The sequence below is a fragment of the Mesoplodon bidens genome, assembly GCF_964165515.1.
Source record: "Mesoplodon bidens genome assembly, chromosome: 13".
NCBI classification, from domain to species: domain Eukaryota; kingdom Metazoa; phylum Chordata; class Mammalia; order Artiodactyla; family Ziphiidae; genus Mesoplodon; species Mesoplodon bidens.
In genome coordinates this window covers 65,608,436-65,636,137 of record NC_138169.1, presented here as the reverse complement: position 1 = coordinate 65,636,137, position 27,702 = coordinate 65,608,436, and the positions used below count along the sequence as shown (strand labels likewise).

Sequence of the window (27,702 nt, the reverse complement as noted above, 5' to 3'; positions counted from 1 at the left end):
CCAGAATGTTTAAAACAGTTTTATGGTTCCAATTTAAAAATTTTTTTCATTTTTTTGGCCATGCCACATGCGTGGCTTGTGGGATCTTAGTTCCCCAACCAGGGATTGAACCCAGGCCCTGGGCGGTGAAAGCGCCGAGTCCTAACCACTGGACTTCCAGGGAATTCCCTGGTTCCATTTTTTAAAATTAATTAATTAATTTTTAATTTATTTGTTTATTTTTTAACATCTTTATTGGAGTATAATTGCTTTACAGTGGTGTGTTAGTTTCTGCTTTATAACAAAGTGAATCAGCTATACATATACGTATATCCCCATATCTCTTCCCTCTTGCATCTCCCTCCCTCCCACCCTCTCTATCCCACCCGTCTAGGTGGTCACAAAGCACCGAGCTGATCTCCCTGTGCTATGCGGCTCCTTCCCACTAGCTATCTATTTTACATTTGGTAGTGTATATATGTCCATGCCACTCTCTCACTTCGTCCCAGCTTACCCTTCCCCCTCCCCGTGTCCTCAAGTCCATTCTCCAGTAAGTCTACGTCTCTATTCCCATCCTGCCCCTAGGTTCTTCATGACAAATTTTTTTTTTTAGATTCCATATATATGTGTTAGCATACGGTATTTGGGTTTTTTTTAAATTTATTTATTTTTGGCTGCATTGGGTCTTCGTTGCTGTGTGCAGGCTTTCTCTAGTTGCGGTGAGAGGGAGCTGCTCTTCGTTGTGGTGTGTGGGCTTCTCATTGCGGTGGCTTCTTTTGTTGCGGAACATGGGCTCTTGGCGCGCGGGTTTCAGTAGTTGCAGCGTGTGAGCTCAGTAGTTGTGGCTCACGGGCTCTAGAGGGCAGGCTCAGTAGTTTTGGCACACGGGCTTAGTTGCTCTGTGGCATGTGGGATCTTCCCGAACCAGGGCTTGAACCCATGTCCCCTGCATTAGCAGGCGGATTCTTAACCACTGCGCCACCAGGGAATCCCTGGTTCCATTATTTTTAAAATAGATTTTTACGAGAGTCAGTTTAGTTAAACCTAGGTAATATAATCAAGCATGCTAAACCACAGTATGTCTCCTTATGCTGAAAGAGAAGGAAGAAGCACATGCCTCTTTCCCCCCTGTCGCAGGCAGGACCCCACTCAGGGTACCTGGATTACTGGCATGGCATGTGACTTCTGACAGGTGGGCTGAGTGTGAGCACCAGTGCCAGTCTGAGTAATGTGTACCGCTAAGGCTTAGGGTCTTCATATTTCTTAGATGAAACACAAAGTTCTGATATTTTCTTTGCTCACCCACTTTGGAGACCATTAGTGTTAGTGTGTGTTTATTAACTGCTAGTTGGATTGTATTGAATGCTCTGTGGATATTTCTTCAATCTCATGAGTCCTTTCAGACAATTTGATCTAGTGTTCACTCTTGTTTGCATCTACTACCTGTAACTTTCATTTGGGGATCATTTGTATCTTGGGAACTCTCTGGATTCATTAATTTGGAATCCTCTTTTTCAAATATTTATGAATGTGCTCTCTTTTCATGGATTCTACTTTCCTAGTCCCTCCTAAGCTCGTATCTTACTCTTCTTATCCTTTGATGGTAGATGACGTTGCTGTTGCTGCCTTTAAGGCATTTAAAAATTCATTTCAAAGTGGTCTGAGTTTTGGAAGAAATTCTTCCCATCTTTCCTTGAATGTCACTTACAACCAAAGAGTAATAGTTACTCACAGATTCTCAGTTTTTAATGCCCAGGAGAGTAACAGCTGGAAACCTATATGGAAAAAATGACTGTTACTGAGGTGGGAATAAATCTCTTCTGCATATTTTGTTATAGTCGTTTGATTTATATTTACTCCTTCACAAGTGGAAGTTGAATGCTAATGTAGGCACTCATTCTAAGATTTTACTGTTAGAAATCTATTTGTAGATTCCAAATGGATTCTTTCTGGTTATTGATACTGTTAAAGTTAATAAACTTATTAGTATAGGTAGTTTTTGACAAAATCTCTTACATAATTCAGACTTCAATCCTGATTTTTATTTGGAGAAAGTAAGAATTTTGTATGAATATTTTTACATAAAATGTAAAAAATTCAGTTTGCAAAAATGCAAAATTAAAAACTACTCATTTCCTATTTAATGTAATATAAAAAATTACACTGTCAGGGTGCAAAGGAATCAAACCACAGTGAAGAAGGGAGACACCCATCTCAAGCAACCCACAGTCTAGCAGAGAAGAGAGTCATGCAAGCCACGTGTATGAAGTAGTACAGCTGTGTATAAGAGAGAGAAGTTTGTAGTAACAGTGAAAGCTCTAGCCCTAATGAGGCCCTTTAATTTTCACAGGGGTGACATACTACACTGTTGGATTTCCTCAGCTGAAGGAGGGGTGAATGGTTGTATTTGGTTAAAGCTTGTTGAAAGGTACTTATGTTTCTCTTCCATCATTAACACACATACCTCTATTTTATGTTTTGTTGGGGATGCCTCATTGCCAGCAGATGGAAAGGTGGCCAGGGTATTGAGGGGTTAGAGGTCATGTATCATGGGAAAATGTTGTGGGAACAGGGCTTTTTTGGTTGGAAGAGTGGGACTTCTGTGTAAGCATACACTGCCAGATGCTTAGAGCTGTGATGTGAGGACTTCTCTGTTTTCCTACAGGAATATTTCCCCAACGTCACCCACCTCCATGCAACCACCATGATTTTGTCTTATGTGAGTACAGCTTGAATTCCAGTTTACTTACCTCACTTTTTCAAACATTTAAGCATATTGTTTACTCTATCCTTATATTACATGAAGTCCTTGGAAACTGAGATTGATACCCTAGTTTATATATTTCTAATATACATAACTCTTGAAGGTTTTCAAGAAGTGCCACACTTAACCATCTGTCACTTCATCAGTGGTCCGTGCACCATGTTGGGAAACACTGCTTTAGGGGCCAACCTCAGGACAGATGGAATGAGGTTAATGGGGAACCAGATATGGACCTGTTCAAGGGAAGGGCTGTCTGTCCTCTGAGCGTACAGGCACAGTGCCCCTTTCTTATTTCTTGCATCAGATTTAATTTATTTAATGTTTTTGCATGGGGGTATGAGATGGGATTTATCTCAGAGGACACTAGGTTTTTTATTCATTTTCTTTCCCTTCATACTCTACACTTTACTGTAGTACCTGGCTCATCTTAGGTTCTCACAAATGTTTATTTTAAGGATATGTGATTCTAGAGTTTTACTTAGACCAATGAATTCTGTTACCTTTCATTGTCTCTCCTTTTTGAAAACAGGTGTTATCTTCATAAACACTGAAGTATTTCAGTGGATTTTTTTTTCAATTTTTCTTTAATAGTTCTGTTCTTAAAGGAGTAAGACTTTTAAAGTTTCATATGGTTTATATTATGCTGGATTATAAATCAGAGGTTCTGAAAGATTTCAGACTACAAAGGTGGATACAGTGTTTTAGTGTGCTATGAGTTTTTAAAACATTTTCCTCTGTTCTTTTGTGGTGTGTTTTCTTCTCTTTTTTGAGATGGTCAAAGCATTCCTTTTGGGAGACAGGCTGGGGGTTTTAATATCATGTTGTTTTGTGTTAGGAAAATTGAATTTGACTCAGAACTGGTTTAGGAACTAGCAGTCACCAGATATTTTAAGAGTGCTTTAAATGTAAACACATGTAAAAAAGTGAAAATATTAGTGACCTTCCCACCACCCTTCCCCCTTTCCTAGCACTGTAGTATGATTGGCTGTAGTTCAAGATTGTGTATGTTGCTGTTTTATATTCATTTTCAAATGAAAAAAAAATTGCTGAAGAATGTTTTCTTAACATGTAGGCTGATTACATAGAGAGGTACTTGAGGACTGTGCCCTTTAATAAAGATATAATATCAAATAGGGTATGTTTTCCTCAATAAACTGACATTTTAATATATTTCTTTTAAGAAATATTGTTCTAAAGATATCATATAATTTTTTTTCAAATTTTATGGTTTCTTTTACTACATTATCATTTAAGAAATCAAAGCATTCTAATGAGAAAAACAAATCACCTTTAGTTCCAGCAATCAAAGGTAACCACTGTGAGCATTCTGGGATATACTTAACATCTTACAAAAAGGAATGCATACTGGGTTTTCTTAGTGGTAAACATTTTAATGTAAGTTTAACATATAGAAAAGTGTACAATTTGTGTATAGCTCAATTCATTGTCATAAAGTGAATGAACATACATGTCATTACCAGTCAGGTCAAGTAATCCCAGCACCCCAGAAACCCCGCTCGTGTACTCTCCTAATCGCTGTCCTCTCCCAACTGCACGGGAAACCACTGTTGTGACTTCTAGCACTGCAGATTAGTTTTGAACTTTATCCTTTTTTTTTTTTTTTTTTTTCGGTCCGCGGGCCTCTCACTTTTGTGGCCTCTCCCGTTGTGGAGCACAGGCTCCGGACGCACAGGCTCAGCGGCCACGGCTCTCGGGCCCAGCCGCTCCACGGCATGTGGGATCTTCCCAGACCGGGGCATGAACCCGTGTCCCCTGCACTGACAGGCGGACTCTCAACCACTGCGCCACCAGGGACGCCCTTGAACTTTATATAGATGGAATCACATGCTGTGTATTCTTTGGCATCTTCTTTGGTTTGTAAAGTTCATTCATGTTTTTGCATGAAGCATATTTTGTTCATTTTGATTATTATATATTATTTCATCTTAGGACTATCCCATATTTTATTTATCCTTCATACTGTAATGCGTGTGATTATTACACATTTGATTATTTCTAACTTTTGCCTGTTAAAATAATGCTGCTGTGTATATTTTTGTACATGTCTTTGCACATAATGTAAGCATTTTGTTAGGTATAATAATTAAGCAAATTGCTGGGTCCTAGCTGTGCATCATTCAAGTGTAGTGGTTACAGTTAAACAGTTTTCCAAATTATTTTCACCAATTTACTCTCTCACTATAGAGTATATGAGAGTTCAACTTGCTCCACATCCATGCCCAACGTGTTTTTGGAGAGGGAAAGGATGGAGTCATGTTTACTGAGATATAATTAAACACAGTAAAATTTATCTTCTGTTAGTTTTAACAAATATGTATAGTCATGTAATAACCACCATAACCATAAGATTTTGAACATTTCCATCATCTTTAAAAGTCTCCTTGTGTTCCTTTGTAGTCAGACCCTAACAACTGACCCTCCAAACTAGTTATACAATGCAGGTATCTACCACTTAATATCAGTAATCACAAAAATCAGACATTATGCCAAAAATACTGATCTGGAACCTATTTAAATACCATTATTTTAAATTTTAAAAATTATAGTGTATATAATAACTCAAATTACTCAACCAGTTTTTTAAAGCACACTAAATGCCAGTGTTTAACAAACTAGTGTGTTTTTATATAAAATGCTTAAAACATGGCTTCCTGATGAAAGTGCTGATTTAAATAGTAATCTCTTCTCTTCCATTTAGTCATTTTTTTCCTCTCTTCTTTACAACCTTTTCAACTTTTACCTCTTATTATATAACACTTAGCAAAATCAAAGGCCCAGTGTGAAAGGTCTTAGGAAACACATTTAGTATGTGTGCCCAGTGGCGGAGAATGGCTCACACAGGGCATGACACTAAGATGCCCGTTAGTTATCAACAACATCTGAGACATTCATCTCCCTTTTTTTTTTTTTAACACTCAGTTCAGTTTCAAAATGTCAACAGTTCTGTCACACCAGTTATCTTTGTAATGAAATTTGATTCCCCCTCTCACCCAGTACGTTATTTTCTTTAAAATGTTTTGAGTTTTGGAGATACAAATATAAAAGATTATTTTGTGAACACTAGTTGAAAAGGATTAAACTGAGTGATATATTCTAGGAAGTTTAGATATTAAAAACTAGCTGACATTCTACTGGGAAAATGTTAACCTTGTTGACATTCTGGGTGATATGCCTGGATTTCTAACCATGGCCTTGGTTTTCTCTTGTGTTGATGAGTTATGTCACAACTAATTCAGCCAGTTTCTTCTTATTCAGTATTTAAGTGTATATGTTTCTCTTGAGTTTTAAGATGGATAGCTCTTTAATTTGATCTTTGTATTCATTCTTTAGAATAAATTGTGGAATTGGACTTGTTAGGCCAAATAATCTGCGTATTGTTAATGTTTGTGATGCATATTTCTTGACTGTCTTTCCCAAAGATGGTGCGTACCCATTTACAGTCCTACCACTGGTGTCTGAAAATACCTGTCTCCTAGTATTCTCATCAGCATTAAAGTATTATAATTTAAAATATAGGACAAAAGCCAACTTTTTTTATATTATTTTATTTTATTTTTTGCGGTACACGGGCCTCTCACTCTTGTGGCCTCTCCCGTTGCGGAGCACAGGCTCTGGACGCGCAGGCTCAGCGGCCACGGCTCACGGGCCCAGCCGCTCCATGGCATGTGGTATATTCCCGGACTGGGGCACGAACCCGTGTCCCCTGCATCAGCAGATGGACTCTCAACCACTGCGCCACCAGGGAAGCCCTAAAGCCAACTTTTGACACTTATATTTAGAACTTTAAAAACAGCATGCTTTTCCTTTAAATAGCAAATATAAAATCTATATTATTTATATACTTTTAAAATCTCAAATATAAAATCTGTCTTATACACTGTAAAAATAACCTTTGGTAAGTAACTGAAGTAAGAAAGAAAGTAAAGTAAAGTTGAAGTAAAGGAGCAAATTAAGTTTATAAGTTGGAGCCCTCTAAGGAATATGGAACATGAAAAAGATGTAGCTATTTTCTATCAAGGAGTCCACAGGAAGATTTGTGCCTAAGTTACATACATAAGTATAATCAATTTCAGACTGTGGTAAGTACAGTGCTGGAGAGAGCTATATAATCTAAGTGCTGTAAAAGCAGTCATTTTTTGCTTCATTAGAATAGACGAGTCTGATTTGGACCTGGAAGGATGCTCTAAGCAAGAAAGAAAGTAGGAAAAAGAAATGAAAGAAATTTTTTTAAAACTGGGGGGAAGTAGAATGGCTTGTCTGGTTAATTGTAAACTTGGAAAAAGTCTAAACCAATGGTCAGTTCTACACATTGATTTCTGAGTTATTTCTCAACTGTTTTTTTCTTCCAGGGTCATCCTGACATTTAGGTAACATTCTTTTTCTCCCTGCAAACTCATTACCGTTTATTTATTTGCTTGTCTTTTCCATATCCATTTCTCTTTTAGACTATAAACTTCATGGATAGGGCCTCATTGTCTTTGGGTTCCTTAGTGTCTAATCCAGTTTCTTGCACTTTGTCTAATCCACGGTGGTACATTTCCTCTGTGGCTGGTATGTGACCCTTAAAAGAAATTAACTTCAAAGAAGTTTAGTGATCATCAGATATTTTTTCCCCCATACACATGTTCCTAACTGGTGATGGAATTGTTCTGTATTTTGATGGTGTCAGTGTTAAATCCTGATTGTGATACTGTACTATAGGTTTGTGAGATGTTACCCTTAGAGGAAGTTGGATAAAAAGGTGCGCATTTTTTACAAGAGCATATGAATCTATAATTATCTTAAAAACTTAAATAAATTTTTGATATGCAAAAAAATTTTTTAAACTATTGTTTGGGAAAAAAAAAGGTCTCTAACCAAGCAATAATATTTTGGAACTTTATAACACATAATTGTGTTAGTATATTGGTTTGGCTTTTAATAGAGATCAGATACCAGTGGCTTAAAAAAGATAGAAGATTAATATTTCTCTCACGTAGAAGTCTAAGCTAGTCCAGGGGTGTAGGCAGGTTTGCTTCCTGAGGTCATCCAGGGACCAGAGTTCCTTCTGTCGTGTTTTGCCATTCCCTTGGTGGTATCCTCATGCACAAAGTCAAATCTATCGGCCCACCACTCTACCTGGCTTCTAGCCCATGGGAAGGGTGAGGATTTTAAGAGAAAATAATTTCCTTTTAAGGATATAATCTAAAACTCGCATGGGCTGCTCCCAGTCACATCCCATTGGCTGGAATTTAGTCATATGGCCATAGTTTCCTGTAAGGAAGATTGGGAAATGTAGTTCTACCCAGCTAAATCTCAGGGCGTTTTATTAATAAAAGGAAAGAGAGCGTGGTATTGGGATCAGATACTCACTCTGCCCCAATGTTTGCCCTGGGATGCATGTTCAGTAACTTTATTGGTGAAACTGTCTTCCCTTATTTCACTGTACTTATATAGGAAAAGTATAGATGTTTGAAGAGTTAGGTATATTTGTTGGATCATTATGGCAATGAAAATTGGTATGAATATTTGCTTCCCCTTTCTCTAACCTCCTCAAAGACAAAGTATAACTTTTTTCTTCTTTGTATTTTTTATACCTGGCACAGAACCTAACCCTAATTAGGCACTCACTACCTATTTATCGACTGATTACCGTTTTATCTGTGTTGATTGAAATGTCTCTAGAAGAATTTTCATAAGTATTTGTAATAGCTGACCTGCTTTCTCCTTAATTTCTTCATGGTCTCTGTTTTGTTGCAGTATTACAGTCTCAAAATCTATGAATATGACCCTTTTAGCAGATTTTTATAACTATGGATGACAGTATAGTATGTTATCATGTATTTTTTTGTATAGTTTTGCTTGAATAATTAGTGTCCTGTTATGTATTTTTTAGATATAAGAAATCAGTTATAGTGGCAAGTGGCATGTTTAGTAATATTAAAAAAACAGTAATTTACCTTAATTTCGTTGTCTTAATAGTTTACTTTTGAGTTCAAAATTTCTTAAAATGAGAGTTCTTTTTTCTTTGGTTATTATTTTATTGATGTTTCAGTTTGTCATACTTTATATTTTTCTCACATTTTTATTGTTAAGGATAAATAATCTTGAGTCACTACTTTTAAAAGGTAGAATCATCAACACTAGATTTTTTTCTTTTAGTTAATTTCAGTACTTTTTTAGTTTTAGTTAGATGAATATTATTTTAAGCATTTATTCGGAGGACCTGAGGGATACAATTAAAAAACTTTGGAGACCATCCTTAATTTGGTTTTTCGAACAGAAGGAAATATACTGTAACTTTCCCTTATTTTTTTGGTGGAGAGAAGCTTTTTTTTGCCAACAGGAAAATACAATTCTACTAAGATTCTTGGGTCATAGATCAGAGGCTTGGATCAGCAAAAAGAAACAAACTTTTGGAAGAATTCTGGTCCAGTATTATGGCCAGTTTAAACTACAATGTAGGCAGTGGCAGGCTGCCTCATTTCTCCCTGTAAGGAAAGGCCACATAGCAGTAATATTTATCAGAGAAAGGAAGGAAGGCTGTCTGTCCGGTGGGGGTGGGGTGGGATAGCTTCTCAATAAAATGTTCATTTGTTGACATTATAAGCAGCTTTGCAGCCCTCTTGAAAAAACTTGAAGGGGGGTGGGAGGGGAAGGAGACTTCAAGTTCTGTTAAAAGCGAGTCAGAATTTTGTTTGTGAAATTTGTCCAGTGCTAGTCAACTCTTATTTCTCCTAGTAATGAAGGTGCACAGATGTGAAGAGAATCCCCCCAAAAATAAAACACTTATATTTTACCTTGGAGAGCATTTCGTGATTTTTTTTTTTTTTTTGCAGATTGAACTTTCTAATTGTGTTTTTCTTTGCTTGCAATCCTCGAACACACAGTGGTGGATATAGGGGTAGGCAGTCATGGAGCATACTCTGAGTGGAAGGAAGTGACTGGAAATTTTTAAAAATGTTAAGATAAACAACAAATCAGTCCCAAAGCAAGTAATACTTGGCTACTGGTTGTACTTTCTTACATAATTTTGATTTTCTTATTAAATGCCTCAAGTTTCCCAACTGTATCATGAACATTGTTTTGAATAAATTTGTGTTGTGTAGTGATCACTTATTTTTTTGGTTTGTTTTTAACTGAAGTACAGTTGATTTATATATAATGTGTTAATTACTGCTGTACAGCAAAGTGATTCAGTTATACATATATATTCATTCTTTTTTTTAAATATTCTTTTCCATTATGGTTTATCATGGGACATTGAATATAGTTCTCTGTGCTACACAGTAGGACCTTGTTGTCTGTCCATTCCATATATAACAGCTTACATCTACTAGCCCCAACCTCCCACTCCATTCCTCCCCCCACCTCCCCCTTGGCAACCACCAGTCTCTTCTCTATGTCCTGTTTCATAGATAGGTTCATTTGTGTCGTATTTTAGATTCCACATATAAGTGATAGTCTTTCTCTTTCTGACTTGCTTCACTTAGTATGATAATCTCTAGGTGCATCCATGTTGCTGCAAATGGCATTATATTATTCTTTTTATGGCTGGGTAGTATTCCATTGGATATATGTACCACACCTTCTTTATCCATTCATCCGTGCTTGGACATTTAGGTTGTTTCCGTGTCTTGGCTATTGTAAATACTGCTGCTGTGAAGTTTGGGGTTGCATGTATCCTTTCGAATTATGGTTTTCTCTGGGCATATGCCCAGGAGTGGGATTTCTGGATCATATGGTAATTCTATTTTTAGTTTTCTGATGAATCTCCTTACATATAAGTCTTTCACCTCCTTGGCTAGGTTTATTCCTAAGTTGTTTTTTAATGTGATTAAATGCATTTTTTAATCCAGTTTCTGTATCAAGGAGATTTTTCTGGCCTTGTCAAATGAGTATGTAGCTATGATTCTTGTTCTGTACTTTGGCACTGCATATATAGTATGAGAATTATCTGTACTTTTAGGGTTTGGTAGACTTATTTGTAAAAAAAAAAATCTGGACTTGAATGGTTTTTAAGGATTGGCTCTTTGACTCTGGTTTACACTCTTATAAGGTTATTTGTCCATTCAGGCTTTCATCTTCTTTGGCCAATTTTGTTTTCTCCTAGATATTTTAATATTTTGCTTAGGTTTTCAAATATATTGGTATAAAGTTGTATGTGAAATTTTTTTATAATTATGTGTATGTTTTGATATGTAAAGAAAAATTTAGAAAGATACATAAGAAACTTAATATTATCTTGGTTATCTATGGGAAATGGAAGTGGAATTATGGGAATAGGGAATGACAGTCTTTAAAAATCTTATGTCCTTGGACAATATGAGAATTTCCAAACTATGGACTTGTTTTACTTTCATAATCAAAAAAGGGAGTGTTATTTCAAACTTTAAAATGTGAGAAAGTATAGAATATTGTACAGAAATAGATTCATCTTACAAGTCCCAGCACATTTCTTTTTTGTAGTTTTCCCCCAGAGCTGAGTTGTATTTTTATTTTTATTTATTTATTTATTTTAATATCTTTATTGGAGTATAATTGCTTTACAATGGTATGTTAGTTTCTGCTTTATAACAAAGTGAATCAGCTATACATATACATATATCCCCATATCTCCTCCCTCTCGCATCTCCCTCCCACCCTCCCTATCCCACCCCTCTAGGTGGTCACAAAGCACAGAGTTGATCTCCCTGTGCTATGCAGCTGCTTCCCACTAGCTATCTATTTTACATTTGGTAGTGTATATATATCCATGCCACTCTCTCACTTTGTCCCAGCTTACCCTTCCCCCTCCCTGTGTCCTCAAGTCCATTCTCTACGTCTGCATCTTTATTCCTGTCCTGCCCCTAGTCCCAGCACATTTTAATTGTGTGTTTTCTTCTCAAGCTGGACTCTGGACCGTTTTCACACTGGGCGGTGCGGGCAGCAAAGCGGCCGCTGCTCCAGAAGTTTCTTCCCCTCTGGCCAACCAGAGTCTCCTGCTTCTGCTGGTGCTGGCCAACCTGACAGATGCTGCAGATGCACCAAACCCCTACAGACAGGCCATCATGTCCTTTAAGAATACACAAGGTTTGTGGTATTTTTTTCCTCTGAATAGTCTTTCTAATGAGGAAAGAGGGTATTGTTTACCCCATATTGTGTACTTTCACTTGTGGAGATGACTGTCAAGTTGTATATTTTCATGTTGGTTAAAGATGAGAAAAACTAAATTTTCTGTGTATATTCTCAGGAAGGTCAAGTAAATCTTAGATGAGGGCTGTGGTTCTTTATATCCATTTATATTTACATTTCTTTCAGAGATAACCAAGCCAGCATGTGCTGGCTTTAGATCCACCTGTCCATATTAGGGACATATTAGGGATAGGAATTAACCTGGAAAACTCCGAATGATACATTATTTGAAATTTTTAATTTAAAATCTATATTCCATTTAGGGTTTTATATGACTAAAAATAGGAACAGAACTCAGCAGACGTTTTCTGCAAAGGGGCAGATGGCTTTTGTGGTCTCTGTCACCACCTCTTAACTACCATTGTAGCATAAAAGCAGCATAGGTAATACCTAAGCAAATGAGCATGACTGGGTTCCAGTAAAACTTTATTTCCAAAGCAGGCGGTGGTGTGCCTGTGGGCTGTAACTTGCCAAAACCCTGAAGTAGAGCATGCGCAGATAGTTCCATGTCGAGGCAGTGATCACTTACCAAAAGGTTAGACTCGAAAAGCAAGATGAATGTGGTAGCTAGATTTTCAAAATACATCCAACACTAATATAATTAAGATGGGTAAGAAGTGCAGTTATTGGCTAGGAAGATTTTTAACACTTCTGGTGCTCTTTGCTTTGTTCCTTTCCAGAGCTGTTCTAGGATACGTTTCTTATAGACAGTGTTTGTTGAACCTTTGCCAATTCTGGCATTATTATTTGCAGGGGGATATGAGTCTCTAACAATTAGATAGATAAGAAATGAAAACTCATGTATCTAATAGTATTTTCTGTTCTCATTGCGGTACTCTTCTTAGTGACAGTGTGACTTTAGGGTTAAAAAAAGGAGGTTTTGGAGTCAAGCTGACCTGAGTTCATGTCACACTCCTGTCACTTCAAAGCTGTGAGGGCTTTCAGAGTTTGCTTAATCTCAATAAGCCTCAATGGCCTTTTCTGTAAAATGAAGATAGTATCACCTAATAGGATTTGTATAAGTACCAAACAAGGTAAGGTTTTGAAATGATTAGCTCAGATTTTGCAACATAGCAGGTGTTCAGTATATGGTATCTGCTATTATTGCTTTTGCTGCTCTGGCCAAATGATACTGTTTAGGGTTGAACCTTCTTGGGAGAGTCATCTTTTGGGAGACTGTGGTACAGAACAGTGTGATTCAGAACATTGGCTTTAGGGTTAGACTGACCTGGGTTCATATCCCAGATTATGTTCTTTATATACTAGTTTCCTTATTTGTGAAGCAGGGATTATAATCTCTACCTCATAAGGTTCTTAGAAGAATTAAGTGAGCGTTTATCATAGGACAGACTCACTAAATTATTGCTGCTGTTGTAAGAAACAGTATAATGTGGTGAAAACAACAGGAGCTGATCTGTGTTTACTCAGGGATGATCTTTGAAAAGTTGCTTAATCTCTCTAAGCCTCTATTTCATCCTTTGTAAAACTGGTCAGTGTAATGCCATGGTTGTCATATGGGTTAAATAAAGGATAATACACATAAAGCTGTCAGTATAATGGCTGGTTCATAGCACTTACTAGCTAGTAACGTATAGCCACACAACATATGTATTCCATTTGTAGTCAGGTATAATACAGGTTGATGAACCTGTGTTATTCTGCTTCCATTGTAAAGAGGTGTAGTGTGTCCAGCATCTTCCTCCACCAAGTCTTCTGTAAATCCTGTAATATTTGCACACTCACAATATATCCATCACTTCCTTTTGCCATCCTTTGCAAAAATATAGGTCAGTCTTACAAAACAATTATTTTTGTAAGTGTCAAAAATACAGTGCTAGGATTGAAAAAATAACCTATGTTCTGAATGTGGAAGGAAAAGTGAGGGCACTTTGTAGTAAAGTTGAAGACATTTTTTAGATGCATTTTTTCACAAATGTAAAGGTTAAAAAGGAAAATCTGAGAGACATAGGACTGTGCTATCATAAAGATTTTGTTGGCACACGTTTCTTTTCCATAAGAGCACAGCTTCTGGAAATGTTAAAGCAGTGGTTTTTTAAAATTTTGTTTTGTTTTGTTTTTTTTGCTAGTGGTTCTGGGTCTTTAAAAAAAACAATTCTTTATGCATACTTGTCAAAACACATTAAAATATCAGCTCTTTGTGCTGTTATGTTCCAGTGTTTTATCTGATGAGACTATAATTTTCTCTAAGTCAGTTGACCTAGCTTTACCTCCTTTTAAACTTCCTAACCTTGCTTGCTTCAGTTTTTAAACAAATCCAGTAAACTGTAGGAAAGGGGCTATGTCAGTTTCAGAATATCAAGAATTTTCCCTATGTGGGTTGTAATTTATGCTTTTCATCATTCCAGTAACTCTACTTTAAAAAAAAAAAGTTTCTTAGTAGTTGTAGTCAATTAGTTTTAAGTTTTCCTTTAAACAAAAATGTTTTATGTTTTCCAAGAGTTGTCTTAGGTTTGGTATGTTCTATTATAGAAGCTAATGTTGAACATACTGATTTTGATATCATTTTAAAATTATCTAAATTATATGTTATCCTAGCTATTTTCTTCATAAATGGATTGATGACATTGATGGATACTTCAGCCGTGATAATTCACTTGAAAAAAATTAACTTAGCTTCAAGGCAGTTTTTTTTTTTTCTTTTTAACTCAAATCTTACAAGAGAATTTTCTGTTTGTCTCTAGATATTTTTATTTAGGACTGATGGCCATTTAGTTTTGGTAACAAAGCATTTCAATGTTGTGGTTAAATTGTATGTATTAAAGGTTTTTTTTTTTTTGCCTACCCCCATAGCTGTATTTATTTAAGCTCATATTTTTATTGACAATTTAATTCAGCTATGTTAATGCAAAAATAGTAGTGGAGTCAAACTGCGTGACTTAGTTTAGTTTTTTTTTAATACTTGGCTTTTTTAAAAAAAGTCACTCTGTTACATGGTATTTGTTCATATATTTATAATCATTGGAAAGCTGTGGTTTAGATAATATAGAGAAATAAATTGTCCCGAGTTTAGGTTGGGTTGGGTTTTTGTGTTTTGTGTGTGTGTGTGTGTGTGGTTGTTTTTTTGTTTGTTTTTGTTTCTTTTGTTTTTGGTGAGAACATTTCAGTTCTACTCTCGTAGCAAATTTCAAATATACAGTACTGTGTTATCAACTGTAGTCAGGTTTTAGTGTAGTTGTTTTTTCGGTAAAATTTAGAATACAACTTGAAATTTTGAGCCTGAAATGTAGCAACTTATACAAAATTAATGGGAACTGAATTGTATACATTAACAATACTTTTCTTATTTATTATTTAATATCAGGCACAGTCTAGAAAATAGATGTAATATTTAAAAAATTTTGTGTTTTCCGTATTCCAGATAGCAGTCCTTTCCCCTCGTCAATTCCACATACTTTCCAGATTAACTTTAACAGTTTGTATATGGCCCTGTGTGAACAGCAGACATCTGATCAAGCAACTCTCCTTTTGTATACATTGCTCCATCAGAACAGTAATATTAGAACATACATGTTGGCTCGCACAGATATGGAAAATCTTGTAAGTATCATATTAAACATGGTTTTATATTTTATAATATTTTGAAGAGTAATTTCTTTTCCCAAGAGGATATGTATATTGCCTGGTTGCAAACATGATAGTCAAGAGGTTGATAGGGAGATGCCACCAGGCAAAGGCAGTTTTGCCTTTGTATGAGTTTTACAGTGTAGGAGACAGTGCACGTAGAGATGGCGTCACAGTGCAGAGCAGGAGAGCACACAGCACAGCAAACTTCCTTGTCTTTAGGTCCTTAACAGCCACCCAGTGCCCATAATTCAGCCTGGATGAAGTCCTCCAAGAAGCACTGGCTGCCATTGTCAAGAAGATTTTTATACCCTCTTGGTTCCTTTCCACTACCAAGTGCCTGCTCACTAAGTTCAAGTAGCTGGTCACAGTTGTTGCATATTCCTAATGAGTATGGCTAAAAGGAAGGGTGATTTTTCAACTCAGTTTCCCAAATGTCCTATCCCTTCAACAGGCTTTGACACTAAGGCTGTCTGAACTCAGTTCCTGGAGTGTTATAGTTATTTTAAGGTACCATTGCCAGATATCATATAAATGTACATTACCCTTTACTATGTGAGTGAAATTGGTTCCAAGTTTTTGCTCATAGACAAAAACTCCTGTGGGCAGTTATTGATTCCATTATAACTAATGTGTAAACAAAAATGTTTCTGTGAAAAGTAAGCTGCCTCACTAAGGAGTTGATGTCATGTTTGAAATACATAATTATTTATGTATACTTATTAATTATGTATGTATAATTATGTATATTATGTATACATAATTATTTATGTATATATTATGTATAACGTTGGACTGTTCATGCATTAATAAAATTGTGAACATCTCTGAAATAGCTGGCAGCTTGCTGGTGGCAACAGGGATGTCCCCTCTGCACCAGTTTTTATAGAGTGATAGCAGGATTCACGAGGGATTTGGTGGCCACTTGTTTTCAGCATTAAACCTGAAAATAATGAGTAAACGTGGAATATTAGAATTTATTTGAAGAGCATATTCTATGTCAGAGTGACAGTAAGGACAAAAAAATGTGATGAACGAAGCCATCTGCGCACCAGCTATATGTGGAAAACATTGGCTTAAATAGCAAACTTGGGTGTGACAGTGTACGGCTCATGTGAGTAAAAGCTGGTAAAGAAAAGGCTTGCTTACTAATGGGTGAGTGAGTATAAGCAGAGACAATTCTGAGCATGATGAAGCCTAAGAAAAATGTTGGGAATAAGCAGAAAGCCCATGACATCGTCGGCTCTAGAAAGTTCCATGGTAAGGACGTTGGTACAAAAGATCATGCAGGGGAACAGTTGTCTGTATATGATGACTTAACACCAGTGAAAAGTTAAAAGATTTTGTTTGGGGATTTTTTGGGGGGCTGGGATGGGGTGAGGTGGGGCTTGTAAATTTGTTTTTGTTTTTAATGTCTTGCATAGATTACTTTTATAATGTTTTAACTGATGTCCTTCCCTTTCCTTTTTCTTCTATAATTTGTTGAGTCTGTGATTAGAAAATATGTTACTGGTAGGAAATTCACTACGCTGATCTGATTTTGTTGTTAACAATTCTTTTATCCTACAATCTTTGCTGTTAAGAAGGTAATGCTTGATATATTGCAGTGTTTGTAAGAATACCTTACTGTGTAAGTTCCTGCTAGGCTGGAGGCCGAATCGCCTCTATTGAGTGTCAGGTGTTGACCATGAGCCTAAATGGTCTCTGTAAACCCAACCTTTACGTGGCGGCAGACCTTTGCAGAAGAGGATGCTTTTCTCTGCTGGTACTTTAGTTATACAAATGGAAAGTACTTTCAGTCACAGGCTGGTTTGTGAAATTAAAGCAAAGGGTACATGATAAAAGTATAGAGGTTTAAAACATTGGTTTTATAATAAAGTAATTGTAATAGTAAATTAAAAATTTTATTCACTAGGTTTTACCAATTCTCGAGATTCTGTATCATGTGGAAGAAAGAAATTCACACCATGTCTATATGGCCCTTATAGTATTGTTGATCCTTACAGAAGATGATGGCTTCAATAGATCCATTCACGAAGTGGTAAGTTACCTTCACTTTAATCAGAGTTACAGAACAGACACGTCACTCCATAAAATTTACTACCCTTAGTACCCTACTTCCTTCTTTTCCTTCTGGTAGATATTTCTGCAAGTGCCTGACTTAGAAATGGTGTGCCTTTCTTCAGATTTATGAAGTGATGCTTCTGGTTTTTTTTGAATGACTATTAGCTACTATTAAAAACTCTGTCAAAATAGTTTCTTTAGGAATCGATAGAAATGTTTTTGCTGCAGTGAGATCATTTTTCCTCTCCGTTTCCACTTTTTAGTTGTGGCAGAAATTATCAAACAGGTTTGCTCCTTTTATATAGAATGGGTGAAAGAGTAGGGAAGAAGAAGAGGACTGAAAATTGTGTTGTAAAACAATGTAAAATAGTGTAGTATAATTTAACTCCTTAAATTTTAGTCCTGTTTGTGAGTTCCATTCCCAAACTGATTTTATCTTCCTCTTTGGTATTTTCTTTGTGTCAAAGTGATGGATGTACATAGTTTTAAAACTTACACAGAAGTACTAGGTTTTAATGCAAACTGGCAGACCCCATGTCTACCCCATACCTGATTACCACCCTCCAAAGACAGATGCTGCCAGCTCTGTCCATGTTTCTAAATAACATGCTTATATTGTTATTTCTTGGTTTTTCAGATTTAGAGATTAACTGCTCTCCCTCCTGCACATCTTGAGTGTTCCCTCTGGGTTCCTAGACCCCTTTCCAGCACAGAGACTTTTTCCTTCTTCCATCTTATTGTCATTTTTGGTTAAGTCAGCTTTTACATTATTATGATTTTGTTAACTATTATTCTACCCTCAGATGGAGTGTATGGTAATTGTATTTCCTTTCTTGTACCTGTTTTAATTTTTCTGTAGCACATCATTGCCCTGTTTTATATTCATATACCAATCACTAATGCAACTCCCAACTTCAGCAGAACCGAGAACTCCCTCTAAAGCTATTAAAACATATTGCATATTTTCTCCGTTTCATTTTCATCTTTGGCTCCTGTCTTAATCCTCATTGGAGGCTTTCCTCAAATGTGTGGTGATTCTTGCTTATCTGTTTCTATTGAGGAGCGTGCACTGAAACGATTGCAAGTTCTGTGTGTGGGCAAGACTTTTTCAGCGTAATGAGCTCTACATACTCTATTTCTCTGGGTGTCCTACTCACTGTAGGCCTTTTCTTTTGGGGTAATTGATCAATTTCTGAGAAGGGATCCTTCCAGTCTAGTGTGGGGGTTGACTGGGAGAATGGGGCTATAGGGGTCTCACTCTTCTTTGGGTACAGACACCTTCTTCTTCTTCAGTAGAGCTTTCATGTTGTCTTTACTCTTCTCTACTGTTCCTGTTGAAACTATTTTTGCCTCTTACGTTGTGCAACCATCATTTCAACTAAGGTTTAAGAGATCTTGACACTGTAGAAAGAGAATAAAACATACACATTTTTGGATTCTTTTATTTAGTAAAGTACCACGAGAGAAAATATTTGCACTGACTTAGTTTTTTTTTAAACTACCATTTATCTTTCTTTTGATAAGAAGTTGAAAAATCAGTATGATTTTTAAAACATTTTAAAATTGAAGTATAAAACAGAAAGTACACAAATTTTAAAGGTACAACTTATGAGTTTCTATGTATGTATATATACCTGTATTATTACCACCCAGATCAAGTTATTGAACATTTCTAGCATAGTAGAAGACTCCCTTTTGCCCTGTTCTGGTCAGTATCCCACAGCAAATTACATTCTGAATTCCCTCCTAATAGATTAGTTTTTGCTTCTCCTTGAATTACAGTTGTCACTGGAGGAAAATGGGTAAAGGATACATGGGATATCTCTGCATTTTCCTTAAAACTACAATTATTTCAAAATAAAAAGTATAATTTAAAACATTGGGGAGAAATTTGGAAAAATACTTTTCAAAAGAAGATATGTAAGCACATGCAAAGTACACGAAAAATGCTTACTATTACTGGGCATTAGGAAAGGAAATTAGGGTGTTCTCTTTTATTTTGGCTTCTTTCACTGAAAATAGTGTTGCTAAAATTCACCCATGTTACTGTATCATTAGTTTGTTCTTTATTATTGCTATGTACTATTCCATTTTATGAATATGCCACAGTATATTTATTCATTCCCTTCTTGGTGGATATTTGGCTTTTCTTTCCCCACTTTGGGGCTATTTTTGCTAAAGCAGCTGTGCACATTTTTGAACATGTATTTTGGTGGACATATGCACTCATCCTTTTGGGCATATACCTAGGAGTAGAATTGCTGGGTCATAATACAGGTGTGTGTTTAGTTTTAAGGGATACAGGTAAAATTGAAGCTGTGTATACCCCACAAGTCAGCATTTCACTCCAAGGTTATCTAGGAAGATTCTTGCACATTTGCAGAGAGGACATGCTTATTAGTGGTCATCTACAGCACTGTTTATAATATTGAAAATGTGTGGAACATGCAAAGTAAAACAGTCAGGGTACTGGCTATATCAGAGCAAGAAAGGGGAATGAAAATGGGGAAGGGTGCACAGTGGGGCTTCCCCTAGGTCTGTAATATTCTTTTCACTTCAACAGCAGCAAAAACAAAAGTAAAAGAAGTAACCACAGAAAACTTTGAACCATATCTGACCAAAATATTAAGATTTGACATAATTTAACAGTGGATATACTTTTTATTATATTATTTTCTATACTTTTTTGTATCTTCATTACATTTGGTAATTAAAACAATTTTAAGTTAGCACAGGATTTTGCATTAAAATTAAATTTTACTGACTGCCAAAACAGGGATGGTAAGATAGGGAAGGCATTAGATTCAGTTAACATTCAAGTCCATTCCATAAGGATTTCAGGATGTTCTAGATGACATTTAGATGTTTAAACAAATTGTTCTTTTTCTCTAGAGTCTAACTTTCTTGTTGATCTGTTTACTTTTTTCCTTTTCCTTTTTATGTGTAATAGTAAAAATGAGTAAGTCAGGTGTTTTTACAAAGTTCTCTACATGGAATCATCCACTGTGGACCTAGCTGTCTGTGAAATATATTCTGGTATCTTATTCTGGTTAGAATTATCATTCCTTAATACCCAGTGAAACTGAGCATTTTTCATGTACTTTTCATGTGCTTATATATTTGCTTTTGTGAAGTATTTTCCAAGTTTTTCCCCATTGTTTTAAATTATACTTCTTATTTTGAAATAATTGTAGTTGTAAGAAAAATTCAGAGAGATCCCATGTACCTTTTACCTGTTTTCATTCAGTGACAGCTATAATTGCAAAACAGTAGTATAGTACCACAACCAAGACATGGACTTTGAAATAGTCATGATTCAGAGCATTTCCATCACCAAGGGGATGTCCCTCATGTTGCCTTGTTTAGCCATACCTCCTTTTATTTATTTATTTATTATTTATTTATTTATCTATTTATGGCTGTGTTGGGTCTTCGTTTCTGTGCAAGGGCTTTCTCCAGCTGTGGCAAGCAGGGGCCACTCTTCATCGCGGTGCACAGGTCTCTCACTATCGCGGCCTCTCTTACTGCGGAGCACAGTCTCCAGACGCGCAGGCTCAGTAATTGTGGCTCACAGGCCCAGCCGCTCCGTGGCATGTGGGATCCTCGCAGACCAGGGCTTGAACCCGTGTCCCCTGCATTGGCAGGCAGACTCTCAACCACTGCGCCACCAGGGAAGCCCCCCATACCTCCTTTTTTAAAAATTGGATTTTTGTCTTCCTATTGACTTGTAAAGCTTCTTTATATATTCTGAATCATGTGGATTTTTTTCCAGTCTGTTAATATAGTGAATTATATACTGATTAACTTTTGAATATTAAATCAACCTTGCATTCATGGGATAAACTACGCTTGGCCATGATGTAGTATATACTTTTATATATTTTTTCATATACAATTTGGTTAAGTTTTGAGCTTTGGTACTTTGTGTATTTCAAGGTATTTGTACACTTCTAAGGTATTACATTCATTGTCATTAGTTGTTCATAATACATTCTTATTACTTTGTTTTAAACTTATTACCTTTTAATATCTGTAATGGCCATAGAGATGTTAACGTCTCTCAATCTTGGTATTGGAATGTGTGTCTTTTCTCTCTTATTCTTCATCTATCTGGCTAGAGGTTTTTCTTCTCTTCTCTTCTCTTCTCTTCTCCTCTCCTTTCTTATTTCCCTCTCCTTCTCCCTCCCTCCCTTTCTCCCTTTCTTCCTTCCCTCCGTTAAAATCTTTTCAAAGGACCAACTTTTGATTCCATTGAATTTTCTCAATTTTTAAAAATGTCATTAATGTCTGCTCTTTATTTCCTTTCTTCTGCTTGCTTAAGCTTTACTTGTTCTTTATTTTTTTCAGTTCTTTAGGTAGAAGCTTAGATCTTTGATTTTATATCTTTCTGCTTTTCTATTACAAGCAAAATATATGAAAGCTTGTAAGATTGATAAATCCCTAGAAAGATGATCAAGAAAAAAAGCTACAAACATTTATTATTGAGAGTGCAAGTGCATAAGAGGAGATCAGGAAAGGTTCCACAGATATTTAAAAATCCTCAGAGGATACCATTGATACAAGTAATTTTATACCATAAAATTTAAATGTTACATGAAATGGACACATCCCTCTCCCTCTAGAAAAAACTTAAGCAAAGCTCACAGAAGGAACAAAAATCAAAATAATTGTTTATATTAAAGAAATTGGCTTTGTAATGTAAAATCATCCTAAATAGAAAATTGTAGGCACAGATGATTTTTTTACCTATGAATTCTTCTGAAAATTGAAGGAAGAAATAACACCAGTCTTATAGAAGCTCATCTAGATGGTAGAAAAAAGGGAAATCTTTCCAACTCATTTTAGGAGGCCAACATAATCTTGATACCAAATTTAACAAAATTTGAATAGGAAAATTGCAGGCACGTGTCATTTATGCAAATAGACAGGAAAGTAGAAGCAAAATATAAACAAACTGAACCAGCAATATGTGAAATGATAACATGTCATAATCAAGGTGGATTTATTCAGGAATGAAATGTTGGCTTAACATTTGGAAAACAATGAATGTAATTCATCATTTTAACAGAATAAAGAACTGTCAAATGATAAATCTAAATAGATACCAAGAAAGTATTGTGTAAAATTCAGTCTCTTTATTCTTTAAAAACAAATAAGCAAACAAACAAAAAACAAAACTTAATGAATCAGGAGGAAAATTCTTAATCTGATGAAGGGTATCTACCAAAAAAAGAAATAAGGGCTTCCCTGGTGGTGCAGTGGTTGAGAATCTGCCTGCTAATGCAGGGGACACGGGTTCGAGCCCTGGTCTGGGAAGATCCCACATGCCGCGGAGCAACTAGGCCTGTGAGCCACAACTACTGAGCCTGTGCGTCTGGAGCCTGTGCTCCACAACAAGAGAGGCCACGATAGTGAGAGGCCCGCGCACCGCAATGAAGAGTGGCCCCCGCTTGCCACAACTAGAGAAAGCCATCGCACAGAAATGAAGACCCAAGACAGCCAAAAAAAATAAATAAATAAACAAATGTGGGGTTTAAAAAAAAAAAAGAAATAAATAAACAACTGTGTTAAGCATCATATCTAATGATAAAATGTTAAAAGTCTTCATTCTGAGATCATGAACAAGTCAAGGATATCTGCTAGCAATACTCTATTGAACATGTGATTGGAGGCCTATTCAGTGTATTATAGAAAGAAAAAGAACTAAAATATGTAATACTAGAAAGGAAATAAAACTTTTTTCAGATGATATGATTATATAGATAGAAAATTCAAAGACATCTATATATAAAATGTTAGAGTTAGTAAGTGAGTTTAGTAAGATTGGTGGGTGTAAGATCAATCTTAAAAAATTGTATTTCTCATACCAGCAATAAGTAGAATATGGATTTTTTAAAAGATACCTTTTACAATAGCACCATAAAATATCAAATACTGGGCTTCCTTGGTGGCGCAGTGGTTGAGAGTCCACCTGCCGATGCAGGGGACACGGGTTCGTGCCCCGGTCCGGGAAGATCCCACAGGCCGTGGAGCAGCTGGGCCCGTGAGCCATGGCCGCTGAGCCTGCGCGTCTGGAGCCTGTGCTCTGCAACGGGAGAGGCCACAACAGTGAGAGGCCCACGTACCGCAAAAAAAAGAAAAGAAAAAGAAAAAAAGAAACAGTGGGTGAAACTGAGGAACAAAGAAATACAGTGCCACTTCCCCACTGTGTCCCAACACACACACACAAATCTTCGTATATCTGCTGGGATGGAGTATTGTTACTCTCACATACCCCAGAGCCCTGGTGGAGTAAATAAGATTCTGAGTTTAGGCATCTGTCATCGAGGGGCTTAGGCCTGAAATGTTGTACCTTAAACCACGCAGATGGGCCTTGTATCCAAGGCCAGCGCCCAAAGGGTGAAATCAGACAGTCTTCTCCCTTTTTTTCTTGATGAGTCTGGTTAATGTTTTATCAATTTTGTTTATCTTCTCAATGAACCAGCTTTTAGTTTTACTGATCTTTGCTGTTGTTTCCTTCATTTCTTTTTCATTTGTTTGTGATCTGATCTTTATGATTTCTTGTCTTCTGCTAACTTTGAGGGGTTTTTGTTCTTCTTTCTCTAATTGTTTTAGGTGTAAGTTTAGGTTGTTTACTTGAGATGTTTCTTGTTTCTTGAGGTAGGATTGTATTACTATAAACTTCCCTCTTAGAACTGCTTTTGTTGCATCCCATAGGTTTTGGGTCATTGTGTTTTCATTGTCATTTGTTTCTAGGTACTTTTTGATTTCCTCTTTGATTTCTTCAGTGATCTCTTGGTTATTTAGTAGTGTATCATTTAGCCTCTATACATATCTTTTTAAAAGGAGGTGCTCAATGGCTTAGTAATTCTGCTTCCTAGCAAACTCTTGCCGAAGTGCTTGTGAAGTCACTGAGTACCACACACTGGGTAACGTATAACAGGGATTTTACAGATATTTTTGTTTTCAAAATCTGTGTAATTCCTGACTTTAGGTAATTAATGGCCAGATACTACAAGTATGGAGAGTAAGGACTCCCTGGTTTCTGAGTTTAATGTAGTGAGATTTTGGATAATGAGGGTAAGGATCTATATTGTAACATTGATTTTAATAGGGAAATAACTGGAAATAACCTAAATTTCCACAATAGAAGAGTGGATAAAAAAATGTGACCTATTGGCACAAGACTGTACTGTGCTTGGATGGAATGAAGTAGAGGTGATTTTCAACTATTTACCTGTCATGGATCAAAATTGTCCAGTAAAAATGGTTGTCCATATATCCTTTGTCCTCTGCTGTACATTAATTGCCAAACCACGAGGAAGTCCTGGAGGAGTGGCTTGGGGCAGCAGCTATTTACTAACTAGTATAGAAGTAGTTCATTAAAAAAACAACTAGTACTATTAGACCTTGGTGTATGTGGTAAACATAATTCTTCTTATATATGTGTATATATATATATATATATATCAATATAGAGGAGTTGCAAAGACCTCTTGAGTGAAAAAATTTGGATGCAAACAAATACTTAAGTGTATCAGTTACTAGTGCTGCCATAACAAACTGGGTGGCTTAAAACCACAGAAATTGCTTGTTACCGTTGTGGAGACTAGAAGTCCAAAAGCAAGGTGTCGGCAGGACCGTGCTGTCTCTGAAGGATCTAGGGGAGTGATTCCTTGCCTCTTTCTAGCCTCTGGTCATCATTCCTTGGTGTTCTTTGGCTTGCAGCTGCATGCAGCCTCTGCGTTGGTCTCACATGGCCTTTTCTCATGTACTTGTCTGTCTCTCCTCCTTCTCTTATAAGGACACCAGTCATATAGGATTTAGGGCCCACCCTAATCCAGTGTAATATCATCTTAACTTGATTGTGTCTACAAAGACCCTATTTCCAAATAAGGTCACATTCACAGGTTTTGGGTGACATGAATTTGGAGGCCACTCTTCAACGTGATACATTATGATAGTGTTTATGTAAAGTAGAAAATATACAAAGGAATGCTGGTTTTTGGTTGTGTGTGTGTGTGTGTGTGTGTTTGTGTGTATACATATAAAGTATTTGAAATGGACGGGAAAGATATATACTGAACTCAAGATAGTGGTTGTCCCTCTTTGGGGGAATAAAATGAGATTTTCATCTTAAAAAATAAAACATTAACGTTAAATGTTAATGTTAATAAAATGTTAATGTCATTTGTGGGAGTATGGAAGTTCATTATTCTTTGTGCTTTTCTATATATATTTAATTTTTTAAAGAGTTGATATTATATAATATGTTACTATATAATATTCTAGCCTTTGTAACATATGGAAGAGCTATATTCAATCAAAACAAATCCTATGGGGGGAAGAAGCTGAAAAGAAGACCTAGAACCACAAACAATTCTCATATACTTTTTGAGAAGGAAGATATTTTCAGATCCTTGAGGAGCTTCCTTCTACATGTTTGAGTTATTTTGGCATAAAATATTAAATGTATGTAATGTGTAATCAAGATGATAACAGTCTACAGCTATTAAATTGTATGGATGTTGAATGCAAGAGATGAGGAATTTTTTTTATAAGAACCAAATAAATAGGTCAAGAACTACAGCCACGTTACCAAGAAAATTTTCTGTATGCTGCCTAGTATGCATTAATGTCCCCTGGGAAGCTGTGTGAGCTCTATAGCTAGTTATTTTTAATTTTTCTTAAACACTACCAGAATTTCCAGATAATGACTTATTTTTCACAGGAAGAAAAGACAGACCTTTATGTAAATGCCAAATTGGATTTCTGATTTTCATAGTAACATCATAAGTTTACTATGTGGATACTCATTAAATATTTGTTGAATGTTAAATGAATAAGACTACTTTTATTCAAAGCACTTCTTCCATCCAGTTACATAGTAGACACGCACAAGTAAACGCTAAGAACCAATGACCTTGGTTTCAAATAAGGTGGCTTATGATAATTTATTTCTAAACACAGGAACCAAGAGAGAGGAGAAACCAAACTATGCTCAAGTGTGTGTATGCTCAAGTGTGACCTTTTAAAAGACAGAGACTCCTCTCACTAGTAAAGTTGCCTAATGAGTGTCCCGGGTTAGTATTCCCTTGGAGACTTAGAACAGTGGTCTTAACCTTGTTGGTCTTTACATTTAAAAGTAGTTTAGGACACCAAATAATGTCTTTATGTGGATTATTGTTCTCTACATTTACTGTACTGGAAATTAAAACTGACATATTTTTAAAATATTTGATTAGTTCATTTAGAAATAATTATTTTGATAATAAACCCCATTATGTGTTAGCATCAGTAACATATTTTTATGAAAGTAACTATTTTCCACAAACAAAAGTTTAGCAAGAGAGTGGCATTGTTTTACATTTTTGCCTTAGATTCTTATGTCTCCCTCTGTATTAAATTTGTTGTGCTATTTGACATGTTATGTAGCCTCTGGAAAGCTGAACTATACACTCACGAGAGAATGAGAGTGGAGAGTAATGTCTTGGTATTATTGTGAAAATAGTTTTGACCTTGAGAATGCTCCAGAAATTTCTCAGGGACCCCTAGGTCCCAGGACCACATTTTGAGAACTGCAGCCTTAGAGAGTAAATCAGAGGGACTGAGCATTGCATCATGCCTTTATAAAGATTCAACTGGCAAATCTCATTGTTCTGAGTATTTTCAGCTACTATCATTTGTTTTACACATAGGCTGTCTTTTCTAGTTGATTAAGGTCGTTATTAGTCATGAATAAATGAAAATGCTTAAAGTGTTACATTTTCTACTTTGCAAACAGTAGTCAGCTACCATGTAGTGGGCATTTGTACATGCCATCCTCTGAGTGGAGCCTCCGGCACAGGTCACGGTTGGGTTACTTGTAACCCAAATGGCGGATTCTAGGTGACATGGGTCTCTTGTCAGAGTTGAACTGCGTAAAAATCTGTTGTGGAGGCACTTACATGAAGTTGAAGACAGTATTTCTTTACTTTTTAATGCTTATCTGCTTCCATGCCCCCTTTCTCATTTTTAATATTGTTTGGAATTTGCAGGGAGGCAGACTTAGCAGAGAAATATTTATTTTATGTTAGCAAAGAATTAAGGTCAACTATATTATTTAGATTTAATTATATTTTCCTCATTTCATGAATTAT

At 36.1% G+C, this 27,702-nt stretch overlaps 1 protein-coding gene across 3 annotated transcripts in view; it reads left to right on the top strand.

Moving 5' to 3' along the window:
* The window catches only part of DYM (dymeclin), a 384,724-nt gene that overhangs the window by 134,710 nt on the left and 222,312 nt on the right, over nucleotides 1–27,702 (top strand). For all 3 annotated transcript variants that reach the window (XM_081253056.1, XM_081253057.1, XM_081253058.1), the window contains 3 exons: nucleotides 11,633–11,815; nucleotides 15,297–15,475; nucleotides 17,415–17,540. In XM_081253056.1, the coding sequence (XP_081109182.1) occupies nucleotides 11,633–11,815; nucleotides 15,297–15,475; nucleotides 17,415–17,540 (488 nt within the window). The remainder of the gene's footprint in view (nucleotides 1–11,632; nucleotides 11,816–15,296; nucleotides 15,476–17,414; nucleotides 17,541–27,702) is intronic.